Here is a 17,288-nt window from a genome sequence, read left to right as displayed (position 1 = left end):
AAAACTACCAACAACAACAAAAAAAGTCCTGGCCCAGACAGCTTCACTGGCAAATTCTACCAAACATTCAGAAAGGAGCTGACAGCAATTCTACTCAAACTATTCTAGAATATAGAAAAGGTGGGAATACCCCCAAATTCTTTTTGTGAAGCAAGCATATCCCTGATACCAAAGCTAGGCAAAGATACCACTGAAAAAGAAAATTATACACCAATATTCCTCATGAATATGGACCAAAAGTTCTCAGCAAAATCCTAGTCAATAGTTTTATAGACAGAACTATGAATCTCTTCTAATGGGGAATAAATACAGTAGCAAGAAGCTGAGAGAACCAGAAGTACAGAGTCCCTGGAGCAGAAATGATGAGAGAGGGTGCCTGAGGAGGTCAGTTGAGCAAACTTGAGCTGCACTGAGGTAGAGCAGAAATGAGAGCTAAACATGTAGAACAAAAATCCCCACCCTCAGATGACCATTGTTTCCTTCAGAAGTTCTAAATTCAAAGCCAAGCTCTTCACTTACCTGCTAAACCCACTGCCATGGATTCAATTCTGACTCATAGTGACCTTATAGGACAGAATAGAACTGCCCCCATTGAGTTTCCAAGGCTATAAATCTTAAAGGAGGCAGACTGTCACATCTTTCTCTCATGGAGTGACTAGTGGTTTCGAACCACTATCCTTTTTGATTAGCAGCCGAATACTTTAACTACCAGAACTCCTTAGCTCTACCTCTAGCTCTGTAAACTTGGAAAGTAACTTAATCTTGCTAGGCCTCAATTTATTTTTATAAAATAGGGTTGGAAATAACTGCTTTGGATGTTTGGGAGTGTTCAGCAAGATAAAAGATAGTGCTTTGCAAATTCTCCAGGTTTATACAGAAAGAATAGATACTAATAATGCACTATTACTAATGTTCTTTCCCCTAATACAATTGCTTGGCATATACTCATAATGTCTTCCATCATTCCAAAATAGAAGCAGGAAACATCACACTAAGATCTGATCTTTAGTTCACAAAGCACTTGTACATCCATCATCTCCTATGAGCCTTACTGCATCCACCAGCAGGGCAAAACTGAAATTATTATTCCTTTCCAAATAAGAGGAAACTAAAGCCCCTAGAGGGGCAGAGGCTACCAGAGGACACAAGGCGATGATTAGCATGACGGGGGCCACACCTGGATGTCCTGTCTGCCAGCCCAGGTCTTTTCTTACTGCCCCAGGATTCAGGACTTCAGCTCCTTACCTCTCGCCCATACTGTGTGGTGGTCTCCTGCTGAGAAGAGGGATCAAGGGCTAAGGAATTGGGTATGGAACAGACCCAGGAGCTCTCTTCACCATCAACCCCTGGGATTCAGGTGTGCTCTACACACACACACACACACACACACACACACCAGGCACTCAAGGGGCTGGCCCATCCTGGGTACACTAGGAGCTACCAGTTCCCAGGGTGACAGTCAACATGAGCAAGAGCTCAAAAGACAGCTGGGCTCAAAAGCTTTCCTGGGCTTGGAGGGCCCAGCCCATTGGCCACTCTTAGCTGAAGGTTCAGAACGGGCAATGAGAAGGATCCTTGCACCTGCTTTCAGGACTAGGAAAGAGGGGGAGCAGGAAGAGGAGCCCACTCACACACCCATCCACACAGGAGCAGGCAGGCACGCGCAAGCACCTACACACACACACACACACACTTGCACTCATGGGGAGCCGCCCCACCCCTAGGCTCCATAGAAACACATCTGCAGGATACCGATTGCCCGCGACTAAGATGCCAGCCTCAGTCTCCCCGGCTGCTGCACACGGCCCTGTGAAGCTCAGGAGTCATATTGGCGGCCCCCAGGAGCCCCAGGTTGCGAAGGTCGAGCGGGGGACCGCGGGAGCGCATGGCGTGCAGCAGGACCAGCTGTGGATAGAGCTCCTGGAGGCCGAGCGGAGGAGCCAGCAGCGCTGGTGAGTCCCATGCCCTTCTCCCCGCAGAGTTCTGGGCGAGAGCTACTTGGTCCCTCTCCCTTTTCCCAGACCAGTGAGGAAGCCAAAACCAAACGAAACTCACTGCAGTTGAGTAGCATCCGACTCACAGCGACCCCTCCTTGTGTTTCCGTCCGAGGCGGTATCACTAGGGAAGTAGATTGCCCAATCTTCCTTCTGAGGAGGGGCTGGTGGATTTGAACCGCCAGCCTTCTGGTTAGTAGTCACATGCCTTAGGCCCTACGCCACCAAAGCTTGGAAATCAGAGTTTACAGTGGTGGCCCCTCAGGCTATATCCAGACCACTACTGTGAAGCTTCGGAGGAAAGAGAAATCCGAGGATGAGGAGTAAGCCACGCAAATGGCAAATGGCGTTGTTGGAAAAGCTCTATCTCCTCCAGGGTCAGAGGTGAGAGAGGGCCCAATCAGAGGGAAGAAATGGGAGAGGGTTGCAAACTTGAGCCCTGAGAATAAAAGGGAAGAGGTAGTCAGTGCAGCCTGACCAGACATGGAGGAAGGCTTTGATGTAAGTGCAAGAAGCAGCCAGTGAAGGGTTTTGAGAGCGGGGAAGGGTGGCGATTCTGTACACCCAGTAGTATGAGTCCTCCTGCTGACGCAGGGAGGATAGATATGAGGGAGAGGCCAATGAGGAAACAGTTGAAGTAGTCTGAGAAAGAAGGTGCCACTGTGACTTAGGGAAAGGACACTCCTTCATTCATTCACTTAGTGGATATCCAGAGCATCTCTGAAAAGCTCCAATGGGTGACAAAACAGACCAGTTCTTGCTTCTCAGGAGGAGGCTGACCGAAAGCAAACAAAAAAACGTGGTAAGTTTTATTCTGTGATAAGAATTATGAAGGAAACAAATGGGGGAGAATGGGCACCGTCTTTATATAGAATGCACAGAAAGGGTTCTCTGAGGAAGTGACATTTTAGCTGAGACCTAAAATAAGAAAGGGCCAAGAAAGAACTTTAAAAATTTTTTTAAAAAAAAGTCTATGTGGCTGAAGCACAGTCAGTGATGAAAAGAGGGCCAACACAATAAGGCAGAAAAGTAGGAAAAGCTTCTTACACACCTGTGAAAATCTGGATTTTTTTTTCCAAATGTAATGAAATGCTTTAGTGGGTTGAATAGTGTCCCCCAAAATTCATGTCCACTCAGAACCTCAGAATATGACCTTACTTGGAAATAAGGTGTTTGCAGATGTAATTATTTAAGAATTTTAAGAACCTTAAATAATCCCGGGCTAAGGGTGGGCCTTAAACCCAATGAGCTGTGTTCTTAGAAGAGGGAAGAAGTCCATGTGAAGACAGAGGCAGAGATTGGAGTGATGCTACCACAAGCTAAGGAACATCCAGGGCTTTCAAAAGATAGGCAGAGACAAGAATGAAGTCTTCCTTAGAGCTTTTGGAGGGAACATAGCCCTGCCAAACCTGAAAGAACACATTTCAGATCTATGAGGGGATAAATTTCTCTTGTGGTAAGCCATCAAGTTTGTGGTAATTTGTTTTGGCAGGCCTAGGAATCTAATACAGAAGTTATCAAGGATTTTTAGCAGAGCATGACATAATCTAGTGATGTTTTTAAATGACCATCTGGACTTTGTGCTTAGAATGAACTAGAATGTATAAGGGGCCTGGACTCTGGAGGTAGAAGTAAAGGCGAAATATGTAGAAAAATTTAAGCTATATTGGGGGGGGGGCATTAGGGGGGTAGAAAACAATTATCACAACCAGGTCTGGTACAGATAAACAGAATCAAGATATTTATGAAAGAGAAGTAGGAAGTTGTGAAACTGAGTGGATGACTAAGTAGATGGATGAAGAAAGATAAGGAAGGAGTTAAGATGACAGAGATTTGTAGCTAGGATAATTGTGGGGTAGAGATATAGGGTGAAGATTCTGAGTTCTGGCTACATCTTAAATATCCAAGATGGACAGGCCCAGGAGGCACTTGGATATATGAGTCAGTTGTACACTAAATCCACAGAAACAGGAAGTTTCTGTGGATTTCAGGGTTTAGGGGTTAGCAGATTTAGGGGTTGGGAAAAAGGAGAATGAAGAGTGACTGCTTGTGGGTCTGGAGTTTCTTTTTGGAGTGACAAAAATGTTCTGAAATTTGATAGTAGTGATGGTTTATGTAATACTCAGCATACATCCAAGTCCACAATCATTCATATCTCTGACACCAACTTCCAGTACGTCACTTCTTTCTCTGATCCTAGCCATCCGGAGCAACATCAAGTTAAATGGATACCATCCTTCACACTGCCAGATAGGTAGATGCCAGCATAAAGTTTGGGAGTCCACCTTGAGCTCCCTAACTTCTGACCTGTTGGCTACTGATTCAGGGGTTTTCCTCTACCTCTTCAGGGTGCCAACTGCAAGCTCAGGAGTATGCCCTGGGCTTCCTAACTTCTGACTCGCTCCTACAACTCCTTTGAGTAATACATTAGAATAATTCACAGAACTCATGGAAAGTTCTATACTTAAAATTACAGCTTTATTATAAAGGATTCTAATCAAAATCAGCATAAAGAAGAGATGGATAATGCAGGATCTGGGAGGGTTCCCAACTCAAAATTCCTTGTCTCAGAAAGGGACGTGCTACTCTCTTATATGCATGGATATCTTTCACCAGCTAAGGAACCCATGGAAGTTCAGTGTCCAGAGCTTTTATTGGGGGTCTCATTATGTAATGAAAATAATCTAACAATGGTTACAGCAGTATATTGTCAGGGAACTGCCAGAAATTTAACCCGGTTTCAGAAGAGGGCATGGAACAAGGGATATCATTGCTGATGTCAGATGGATCTTGACTGAGAGCAAAGAATACCAGAAAGATGTTTGCCTGTGATTTATTGACTATGCAAAGGCATTCTATGTGTGGAATGTAACAAATTATGGATACCATTGAGCAGAATTGGAATTCCAGAATACTTAATTGTGCTCATGAGGAACCTGTATATAGACCAAGAGGTAGTCGTTCAAACAGAACAAGGGGACACTGCATGGTTTAAAATTAAGAAGGGAGTGTGTCCTTTCACCATAGCTATTAAATCTGTACACTGAGCAAATAATCCAAGAAGCTGGACTATATGAAGAAGAACACAGCATCAGGATTGGAGAAAAACTCACTAACAGCATGAGATATGCAGATAATACAACCTTAGTTGCTGAAAGTGAAGAAGACTTGAAGTAACTTATTGATGAAGATTGAAGACTGCAGTCGTCAGTATGGATTACTCCTCAGCATAATGAAAAATCCTCACAACTGGACCAATAAACAACATCATGATAAATGGAGAAAAGATTAAAGTTGTCAGAGATATCATTGTACTTGGATCCACAATTAGCAACCATGGAAGCAGTAAAGAAATCAGAACACCTATTGCACTGGCTAAATCTGCTGCAAAAGACCTCTTTAAAGTGTTAAAGAGCAAAGATGTCACTCTGAAGACTAAGGTGCACCTGACGCAAGCCATGGTATTTTCAATCACCTAATATGCCAGATGGGAGCTCTGGTAATGTAGTGCCTAAGGCACTTGACTGCTAACCAGAAGGCTGGTGGTTGAAACCCATCAGCCACTCCTCGGAAGGAAGATGGGGCAATCTTCCGTAGTGATACTGCCTCAGAAATCCAAGGAGGGGTTGCTATGAGTCAGGTCCGACTTGATGGCACATAATAACAACAACAACAATATGCTAGACAATTAACAAAAAAAGACCACAGAAGAACTGTTGTTGTTGTTAGGTGCTGTCAAGTTGGCTCTGACTTATAGTGACCCTATGTAAACAGAACGAAACACTGACTGCCCAGTCCTGTGCCAGCCCCACAATCCTTGCCATACCTAAGCCTATCGTTGCAGTCACTGTGTCAATCCATCTCATTGAGGACCTTCACCTTTTTCATTGACCCTCCACTTTACCAAGCATGATATCCTTCTCCAGGGAATTAATACATTTGAATTGTAGTATTGGCAAAGAATACTGAAAATACCATGGACTGCCAAAAGAATGAACAAATCTATTTTGGAAGAAGTACAACCAAAATGCTCCTTAGAAGCAAGACTAGCCAGACTTTTGTTTCACATTCTTTGGTCATGTTGTTAGAAGGGATGAATCCCTGGAGAAGGATGTCATGCTTGGTAAAGTAGAAGATCATCATATCTAACCTGTTAGGTGTCATCTGAAATCTTTATTAAGACACTTAGATTCCAAGCATTGTCTCTCAAGAACCAAGGACAAAGGCAAAATTATGTATATCTCACATGGTTGCACAGCCTTGTAAGTATACTAAAAACCACTGAATTCTACACTATAAAAGGGTGAATTTCATGGTATGTGAATTATATCTCAATTTTTAACAATATTTTTTTTAATTGTTGGGTGTTGACACCAGAAACATGAATGAGTTTTCCCTAGAAGAGCACAATGGATGAGAAGAGGTGAGAACTCAGGACAGAATTGCACAATTTAATAAATGGGATGAAGAAAAGAAGATCAGCCGGGACACTGAGAAGAAGCAGCCAGGGAAAAAAAACAAGAGAGCAAGGAGTCATGAAAGCCAAGAAAAGAATTTTTCAAGGGCATGAAATCCCTTAAAGAAATATCTAGAGCACAACTGCCCAATAGAAGTATAACACAAACCACATATATAATTTGGGAGCTCTGGTGGCATAGTGCCTAAGACATTTTACTGCTAATCAGAAGGCTGGCGGTTCAAACCCACCAGCCACTCTTCGGAAGGAAGATAGGGCAATCTACTTCCATAGTGATACTTGGAAACCCAAGGAGGGGTTGCTATGAGTCAAATCAACTCAACGGCTATGAGTTTAGTTTAGAGTAGCTACATTGAAGGAGTTCTGGTGGTGTCATGAATAAGGCTTTGGCTGCTAACCAAATGCTCAGTGGTTCGAACCCACCAGCTGCTCTGCAGAAAAAAGATGGGGTGTATGTGTGGGGGGTTCTGCTTCTGTAAAGATTTACAGCATTGGAAATCCAATGAGTCAGAATTGACTTGATGGCAGTGAGTTTGGCTCTTTGGTTTGAATAGCTACATTTTTTAAACAAAAGTGAGAAATGGATGAAGTTAATTTTGATAACAGATTTTATTTAACCATACATATCTAAATTATTGTTTCAACATGTAGTCAATATAAAAAATATTAAAGAGATATATTACATTCTTTTTAGTACCAACCCTTCTAAATGTAGTTTGCCTTTTCACTTACAGCACAGCTCAATTGGACTAGTCACATTTCAAGTGTCCAATAAACCAACAGGTGATGTGGAATTACCTTACTGAAAAAGCAATTTGGCTTTTTGGTTCTGGTTCTGGAGCCCCCTACCCTCACTCCTTGTAACTGACATTTACTGAGATAGACTGAGAAACTCTGTGCAGTCTGACCTTTACTCTGACTGGCTGGTGGAGCCCCACCCACGAATTGATCTTTACCCACATTGCCTGGGGTGGGGTGGCACCCAAGGGTTGATCTTTACCAGGATTGGTTGGCACCACTTCCGTGACTGATGAAAACCCTAAAACATGAGGCTCAAATGGGGCTTCCTGATAAATGAGATCCAGGAGAGGAGCATCCTTTACACCTGTGACCTGAGCAGGATGAGTAAAGCTGCAACAATCAGGAAGCAGAGACAATGGGCAGTCCCAGACAGTAGCAGCAGAGTGTAAAGACCAAATTGGGCCAAGAGTTGGAGGAGTGACCAATAGCTGGGCTCGCCGAAGGACATCATTTACTTTTCTGTTTGAATGTTTCCTGATGGGTGAATGAACCTTGGTTTTGGGGAAGGGTAAATTCCCCTTTTAGTCTTTGAGGTCCTGTTCTGGGACCCCTCCTGAACCTCATCCTTTGCATATCCTCATTTCTGTTTATATCTTTTATTTATCTCTCTCTCTGTTCTTAAAGTTGTGATTGCAGTAATGTTGTTTCCATGAGTTCTCTGTGACCTTTATAAATATCAAAGCCAACAGAGAAAGAGGAGGGGGAGTGGATGGTGTCAGAAATGGTGGAGAAGTTGGAGGATGGGGGTATATTTGTCCTCTGCCAAAGAACCGGCTTTGATTCTTATGGTCAGAGTTTTTATTGCACCGACTTCCTATTTTATAAATAGGAAAGTTGAGAGCCCAAGAATGGCATTGACTTTGCCCAAGGCAACACAGCAGTCAGGCAGCAGAGCAACGACTGGGACCCAGTGTTCTTTTCTCATACCTCACTGCTTATCACTATGTCTCAGCATTCCCATGAGATCAAGGTTGATTCAAAACCAAAACTACTTAAACATAGCTCCCTCATGATAGCAAGGAAGGCAATGGTGGGTGAGAGATGTCAAGACATTTTTGGAAGATGGAAAAAGATAGATTGGCAGAGTGGGAGAAGGTAAAGCATAATAATTTCAGAAGGGAAAGCCACGGAGGGCAACAGTCATGCCAGAAACACTGAGGGGTAAAAGTGTCCAATATCTCAGATGGATAGGATGAAAATAGGAGGCTTGGTTCAACATCTTTATGTGGAACAATTAGGAAACTTTAAAATGAATTCTAAAAATGAAAATATATATACAAAAAAAAAAAAAACCTCACTGCCATCGAGTCGATTCTGACTCATAACGACTCCATTGGGTTTCCAAGGAGGTAAATCTTTACAGAAGTAGATTGCCCCATCTTCCTTCCATGGAGCAGCTGGTGGGTTTGAACTGCCAAACTTCTGGTTAGCAGTCAAATGCCTTAGGCACTATGCTACAAGAGCTTACTCAGGACCATAGTACTAGGGGACACCAAGTTCAATTGGCACAACAGAGTACATAAAAATCTTGTGCCACAACTTACTTTGGTGAGTAGCCACTGGGATCATAAAAACTTTCAAATGGCTATCTAAGGAGCAACTATTAGTCTCCTCTCATCTGAAGCAAAGAAGAATGAAGAAAATCAAAGCCATTTGGAAACAATTAGTCCAAAGATATGATGGACCTTGAAACCAGAAGAACTAGATGGTACCCGGCTACCAATGCCAGCCACTGGGGAAGGGATCAGAACTGGAGATCCTGGATAGAGTGGGAAGAAAAATGTGGGAAAAAATTCAAAAACAAAATTCAAAATGACCGGTATTACTGCTCAGGTAGGGTCTAGTGGAGCCCCCAACACTGTGACCCTGGGATACCCTTCAGGCCTAGGATTGGACTCACTTCCAAGGACTGGCTCTCAGCCCAACAGTAGAAAAACGTACATGCAGAACACCCACCGCAGGGCAATGCACACACCTACTCTAGGGACATATACCCCTTGGAGCAATTGGCCATGGGGCACCAGAGGGGCAGCATTCACATGGAGGGAAAGCTGGACAGACCAGAGTCCATAGTTAAGAAGGGCACAGAGAGGGGGTGGTCACAGGGATGGGAAGGGAAGAGAGTACATTACGGTGGGGGATGGTAATCGGGGCGTGAAATCAAATGTACATGAACTGTTGAATGTAAAATAAACTCTGCTCTGTAAACTAGCACCCAAAGCACAATAAATAAATTCTTTCTTTCTTCCTTTCTTTTTCTTTCTTTCCTTCTCTCTCTCTCTCTCTCCGTCTCTCTCTCTCTCTCTCTCTGTCTAGGAACTCTGGTGGCGTAGTGCCTAAGGCATTTGACTGCTAACCAGAAGGCTGACGGTTCAAACCCACCAGCCACTTCTCAGAAGGAAGGTTGGGCAATCTACTTCCATAGTGATACTGCCTTGGAAACCCAAGGAGGGGTCGCTAAAAGTCAGATCTGACTCAACAGCAGTGTTTGTTGTTATGTGCCACAGAGTCAGACCCGACTCATAGCGACCCCTCACGTTATTGTTGTTATGTGCCACAGAGTCAGACCCGACTCATAGCGACCCCTCCTTGGGTTTCCAAAGCAGTATCACTACAGAAGTAGATTGCCCAACCTTCCTTCCAACAAGTGGCTGGTGAGGTTGAACCACCAGCCTTCTGGTTAGCAGTCAAATGCCTTAGGCACTATGCTACCAGAGCTCCTATACACACACACACACACACACACACACACACATATATATGATTAAAATACAACTACAACTGAAGAAAAAATTCACAAACTTAATATTTTTTTCTAGTTGTTCTCCTGTTGATTCCAACTCATGGCATCTTAGGTGTGTTCTGTTGGATTTTCCATGGCTGATTTTTCAGTAATAGATCATCAGGGTTTCTTTCTGAGACATGTCTAGTTGGACTCAAACCTCCAACAGTTGATTAGCAGTTGACCATGTTAATTGTGTCATCCAAGGCAGATTAGTGGAAATTGCTTAGAAAAACAAGGCACTATAAAATATAAAAGAATTGGAAAATAGAAAAAGGTTCTTTAAATAGAAGTACCCAAAGAGAATATTTGAAGAGAAAATATCATAGAATTTTCCAGAACCAAAGGAATACATGAATCCACAGATACTGGAGGACATGCTCCACAAAAACAGGAGAGTAAACAAGAAAGGAAGATGCAGAATCCAAACAGAGGGAACCCAAAGGATGAAGGTGAAGAAGGAGACCAGTGCTGGGGTCTAGAGGGCAGGAGGACAGCGGGCTTCAGTAGGGAGATCTCTAATGGGGAAAAAAAAAAAATTGAATTGTTCATTATCTGATACATTTGATTTTGTAGAAAAGAATGTTGAGTGGGGCTTTACAATTTTTTTAGAGAATTTGCAATCAATGATCAATATATAGAAACCTAAGAAAATTGACAAGAAATACAATTATTAACTCTAGAAAAAGTGCTAAGTTTATTAGAAAGAACCTGGAGTCATATTAGAGGTGAATCTAAGATGTGGTAGGTATGGCACGTGCCCTGGGGACCACTAAAAGGAGAACACCACTGAGCAGTTTCTATTAACCCGATAACTTCCTTCCTCAAGCATGGTAGGCATCTAGAGGCATAGGGAAGCATGCCCCCGGGCACAAGTACAAGGAAGTGTGGAACATTCCAAGGCTCCCCAAATATGAGATGCTTGAGTCACCATCAACACCTATTGAATTTTGAAATTGGTGGGGGGGGCGGGGAGGCAACTTAGAGATTGCCCCTGGGAGCTACACCCTCTCTATGGTCATACTGTGCTATTTAGTTCATAAATAAACAGTATTTACACCTGATAATTATATAAACAAAAAATATTGATTCAACCAAAATCTATAACCAATTCTTTTGAAGGAATGAAGGGAGGGAAGGGGTAAGAATACTAACTTATCATCTTCTATAATAGAAAGTCAATAGGTTAGTTTAAATTTTAAAAATCAAGGAATGGTAGAGTGGGTACATTATTTCAAAATACAGAAGTGAAAGACCTGAAGAAATAACTAAAAGACTGGAAAGTATTTGAATCATGGATATGGGACTCAGGAGACTGAATGGGGCAGACAGTAACTGTTTCCATTGCAAGTCTTGTAGAATTGTTTGACTTCTTAAAAATGGATTCAATTAAGAATTAAACTACTGTTGTTGTTGTTGTTATGTGCCATCAAGTCGGACCCGATGCATAGATACCCCACCTTGGGTTTCCAAGGCGGTATCATTACAGAAATAGATTGCCCAACCTTCTTTCCAAGGAGTGGCTGGTGGGTTCTGGTTAGCAGTCAAGTGCTAGGGCAGGTAATATCATTCTTACTGTCACCTTACCTTTTTCTTACACCTCTCCTCCAACTTCCTCTTCACACACACTGAATGGTTTCAAAAGTTTGGGGAAGTGAAAACTAATTTTTCTTCAGAAAAATTGAAAATGCTACTTAAAATGCATAGAGGGTCATTGTGATTTTGTCTCTACTGGTTTCCTTACATAGTTCTGCTATACCCCCCCCCCAGCATCATAGTTACAACTCTAGAAAAAGTCATTGATTATTGAAATCTTTGTCCATTTTATGGGAAACAACATGTTATCAATACCTGGTTGATTCTTGCCATTTGTTTCACTTAAAAATTATTTCACTTCCTCTATGATATATTAGGAGTCCCTGGGTGGCACAAACAGTTTAACACTGTACTAGCTGAAAGGTTGGCAGTTTGAATCTACCCAGAGGCTCTTTGGAAGACAGGTCTGGCGAGCTGCTTCCAAAAGGTCACAGTCTCAAAAGCTCTATGGAGCTGTTCTACTCTGTACCCATGGGGCTGCCATCAGTCAGAATAGACTCAACAGCAATTAACAACAACAATATGATATAATCCATCAGTGGCATCAACTTATTTACTTGACACAGTGAATGTCATGTATAAAAATGCCATATAGAGAACTCACACTGTCGATGTGTTTTTCCTTTCCAGGGCTCAGAATTGGAGTTTCCTGAAAGACTATGATCTGATGGTAAGGCGAAACATATTCTGGGAAGATATACTTGCATTTTGAGTATTTATTCATTCTTTCAAGGAGCTCTGGCAGCACAGTGCCTAAGGCATTTGACTGCTTACCAAAAGGTTGGCAGTTCAACCCCACCAGCTGCTCCATGGAAGGAAGATGGGGCAATTTACTTCCGTAAAGATTTACCTCCTTGGAAACCCAATGGGGGTTGCTATGAGTCAGAATTGACTTGATGGCAGTGGGTTTGGTTTGGTTTATTTCATTCATTCTTTCAGTCATTCATCTAACATTTATTGAGGATCTACGTGTACTATATGCTGGAATGTACAGAGATTGTCTTAGGCTTAGTTCTTTAGAGAAGTAAAATCAGTGAATTATATATAAAACCAAAAACTCACTGTCATCGAGTCAGTTCCAACTCACAGTGACCCCTCCTTGACTTTCCAAGGTGATACCTCTATGGAAGTAGATTGCCCAGTCTTCCTCCCAAGGAGTGGCTGGTGGGTTTGAACCACCACCCTTCTGTTTAGCAGTCAAATGCCTTAGGCACTGCACCACCGAGCTCCATATCTATATCTATATCTATATCTTTATCTATATATAGAGAGATTTATCTCAAAGAAATGGCTCACAAGGTTGTAAGGGCTAGCAAGTCCCAAGTCCATGGGTCAGAAGTCAGGCTGGAGGCTTCTCCTGACTCATGCAGCTGCAAGGGCTGACAACTCCAAGATAGGCAGGTAGGATGGATGGCTAATGGTTCACAGGTTACATAGGCTAACTAATCCCAAGATCAGCAGGCAATATGGCTGGCCACTGGCTCAAGCCCAAAGAACCAGAAGTCAGATGATGATGAGCCTGATGCAGGATCCAGATTGAACAAAACACCAAAGAGTTTTGCCAGGACGTCCATACATATTGTAAGCAGGCCACATCCCTGAGGAACCTTCCTTTCAACTAATTGGCTGCTCATAGCAGATCTCATCATGAAGGTGATTACATCATATCAGATCTCATGATGGGGACTGACCATATCATAACTGCTAAACTACTGAAAATCATGTCCCAGTTAAGTTGACACACAATCTTAATTGACAGAGATGAATAAAATATAATTTCATTTCAAGAAATTCAAGGTGTAGTGGAAAAGAAAATATTCATATAGAGCATTTATAATTTTTTCCCCCAGTAGTTCTTGATTTTATTAAGATGAAACAATTGGAAATGATAGGCATTTGCTGTTGAAAATTTTACCTGTATGAGGATATTAGATAGGTATACTGATGTGTATGTGGTATGCCCAGTATAGAGAATAAGTTTGGGTAACAATACTTTGTGAACTAATTCCCTAATATCATCAACTCCAGTCCATCCTCCAGGTAGCCATGAGAGTAATTTTCCTTAACTAGAAAATGTCACCCCTCAGTTTAAAATCCTTCAATAAATAGATCCTCAGGTAAAATTTGAATTTTCAACATGACTTACAGTGCTTCTTGAGGTCTGACCCTGCCTACCTGTCCAGCCTGTTTGCTTTCTCGTACTAACCAGTGTTCTTTGTTCTTTCCATGCTTTTATGCATGTTGTTGCTCAGACTGAAATGCACGTCCCACCTTGTCAGACTGATGAACTTTTTTTCATCCTTCAAGATCCTACTCAAGTACATACTCCTCAAAGAAATCTCACTTTCCCAAGCAGGTTGGATCAGGTCACACCTTTCTTTGAATCACCAGCATATCTCATCTATTCTTTTGTTGTAGCATGTACTTGTATTACTGCAATGATCAATTTCGGTACACTGGTAGGGCCTTAAGAGAAAGAACAAAGATGGACTTATCTCTGTGTTCTGCCCCTAGCACCAAATACAGTGTCTAGCACTCTGTGTTGGATGAATTAATGAATGGGGAGTGAATCTAGCTATGAAAAGAATGGTCAAAGAATAAACCTGAAAAATGACATTGTAGAAAGTCAACCAAGAAAGTATCCACATTGACCTGAAACTTGTGAGCTTTAGAAGATGTTTTAATACCTGCATTGCTGGACTTGTTGGACTAGTTGCTGTCTGATATAGGATAGAAAATGCAGTTCCTGGGGACTGAAGTCCTACACTGACCTTCCAGCCTACAACAGTCTCTCCCTGCCAAGGGCTTATACATTAGCAGCATGACTATTGAAACCTGTATCACACCCAAATAGTGCCACTTCAATATAGATTTTTCCAGGTAAAAACCAGGATCTTATTCCTTCATTATGGTCATGTTAGATGACACAGGGTACACAAAGTTAACCTTAAATATGGGCATCAATAGCTGAGTATTTCTCCCATTGATTGTATTATTCTTAATGCATGCACATTCATTCATTTATCAGTTATAAGTGTTGTTAACCAAACTCATTTGCCACATACTAAGGTATGCAGGAGCTCTGGTAGCGTAGTGCCTAAGGTACTTGACTGCTAACCAGAAGGCTGGTGGTTCAAACCCACCAGCCACTCCTTGGAAGGAAGATGGGGCAATCTACTTCCATAGTGACACTGCCTCGGAAACCCAAGGAGGGGTCACTATGAGTTGGATCCGACTCGACGGCACATGTTAACAAAAACAACAACAACAAGAGGCATGCATGTACATGAATGCTCAGGGTGGGACTAATCAAATACCCCAAAACTGGTAAACTAAATAGTGAATATTCATGCAACTCACTCAGTGCATAGCAATGTGAATGAGTGAACTGCAAGCCAACACAACAACAATATGGATAAGTCTCACAAGTGAGGCAGAGATCTGATTCCATTAATATAGACTTCAGAAACAAGTAAAACTGATCCATGGTATTAGTGGTCAAGATGAGGTGGTCTTGGGGTCAGGGAGTTCAGAAGGGGCTGAACGTATTGTATTTCTTGACCTAGGTGGTGGTTACATAGCATGTTCACTTTGTGAAAATGTATTTAGGTATACCGTTGTGATTTGTGTACTTTTCTGCATGTATTTTATACTTTAAGTAGAAATTTGCTAATGGAAAAACAAAACAAACTTATGGAGCTCTGCCCAGATGTGAAACAGTGTCTTATATCATGGGGATAGATGGATTGATACGGTGGCTGCGATGATGGGATCAAGTATAGCAGGGATTGTGGGGCTGGCGCGGGATCGGGCAGTGTTTCGTTCTGCTGTGCATGGGGTCGCTATGAGTCGGAAACGACTCGACGGCACTTAACAACAACAACAACAACAACAAGATGGAGGGATAAGGCATGGTCCCTTAAGGGTCATGGTCTCTGGGGGTGGCCAACAGGTAACTAGATCATTAGAGATCACAGGATAAAAACTAAAGAGTGTGGGAAACTTCTGGGGGAAGAGAGGCCCAGGGATGTACAGGGGTGTGTCAGACAAAGGTCTGGGAATCATGTCATTCTTCTGGGTATCACAGACCAAAACTGATTTTGAAGTGGTTGGAGAACACATCACACAAAGAGGAAATCTACTCTCCACTTTGTGTTCTTGGGCCCTTGGGTGGCATGCAGGTGCTTTCCTATTTTCATGCAATGTGTGACATGGACTGTCCTCCTCAGGGCAATAAGAAGGAGCACCCGACGTTGCCAGAGTATGTGCCTCTCTTCTCAGACACAGTTCCTAACTCCACAAACCAGGTTGTGGGCAGCAGGATGGACACACCTCTGGGGAAAATGCTCATAAACATGGACTTCTTCTTCGTGGAAGGAGTTCGGAAGAAGAAGCTTGAAGAAGAGCTACAGCCCATCTAGGACCAAAGAGGTCCTGGGCATGCTTTCCTGAGGTGGGTGTGGGAGTAGAGTGGGATTCTCTGAGTTGACATTGACATAGCACACAGCTTGGCCAAGGGAAAAGAGTCCACTGATGTTAGCTGGTACTCTTATCATCTCTAAGCCCCACAGCAGCCTTCTGGGAGGCTTCATTAGTTCATTTTCACAAATGAGGAGACTGAGACTAAGAGGAGTTAAGCAACTTGCCCAAAGCCATATAATCTGTAATGGTGGAAATTCAACCACAACCCTTAGAACAGCCTGTGAAAGGGAGCCTTATAAGGGCAGCTGCGTACAGACAAGGCAAATTCATTAGGCACAGACTCTGTGGTTGGCACATTAAACAAATTGTCTCTTTTGTAGGTATTATTCTTCCCATTAGAGAGATATGGAGACTAAGCAAAAGACTGAATTCCTTTTGATCAGGATCACACTGCTAGTAAGTGATAGAACCATGTCTGATTTCATCATGTCATAGTCCCCTTTCAAAGCCTCAGTCTCCACAACTGTAAGATAGGGGAGGGTCAGATTCTTAGGCCTTCACCACTTCTAGGATCCTATTCAATGAATAGTGAATACTGCAGGTTGTTTAGTTCTCTACAGGGTGTATGAGTCAGCTAGGATAAAGCAGTTTAATAAACCAGCCCATTTTTTTGCTCACAGGTCTGCCTGTCAGATAAAGGTTGTCTGATCTTGGCTGGGCCTGACTAGATGTGGCTCCAGTCTTCAGGTTGGGCCCAATTACGTTCCATGTGTCTCTCATTCTCCTGGATCAATAGCTACGTGGGGCATGTTCTCCTCCTGGCACCTCACCAAAGCACAAGAGCCAAACCAAACCATGCCAGCACATTGAAGGCTTCTGAAGACATCACATATGCTAACGTTTTGTTCATCAAAAGAAGTCACATGTCCAAACTCAATCTCACTTGGGTAAGAAAATGTACTTCACCCACAGTGGAAGGGAGCAGATGGTAAATATTTGCTGAGCAATAATCCAAACATACAGAGGCTGTGACCAATTCCACAAATAGCTTTGGGCAATGTTTATCTGTGCAAATGCTTAAAACAAATGCCTAAAGTAGAGTTTGGGCTCCATGGCTACATGCAGACCAAGTCCCTGGAATGCAGGGGTTTCCTGACTGGGACAAGCGCCTACTTCTGTTTATGACTCCAGCGTGAACTTGCTTGTGCCTGAGCCT

General features: G+C 42.7%; 1 protein-coding gene across 1 annotated transcript; it reads left to right on the top strand.

Annotated features, from left to right (window-relative positions):
• The first annotated feature begins 1,701 nt into the window (after positions 1-1,701).
• Positions 1,702-16,071, top strand: CUNH2orf50 (chromosome unknown C2orf50 homolog). Its single transcript, XM_007935090.1, has 3 exons — positions 1,702-1,952; positions 12,281-12,320; positions 15,880-16,071. Exons 1-3 carry the CDS (start codon positions 1,702-1,704, stop codon positions 16,069-16,071), a joined length of 483 nt encoding a protein of 160 aa, XP_007933281.1.
• Positions 16,072-17,288: the final 1,217 nt, after the last annotated feature.

Source organism: Orycteropus afer, unplaced genomic scaffold (assembly GCF_000298275.1).
Source record: "Orycteropus afer afer isolate SDZICR_OR568_19922 unplaced genomic scaffold, OryAfe1.0 scaffold00025, whole genome shotgun sequence".
In the NCBI taxonomy this organism is placed as follows: domain Eukaryota; kingdom Metazoa; phylum Chordata; class Mammalia; order Tubulidentata; family Orycteropodidae; genus Orycteropus; species Orycteropus afer.
The sequence above is the reverse complement of the archived record's forward strand: the minus strand, read 5'-3'. Positions and strand labels throughout refer to the sequence as shown.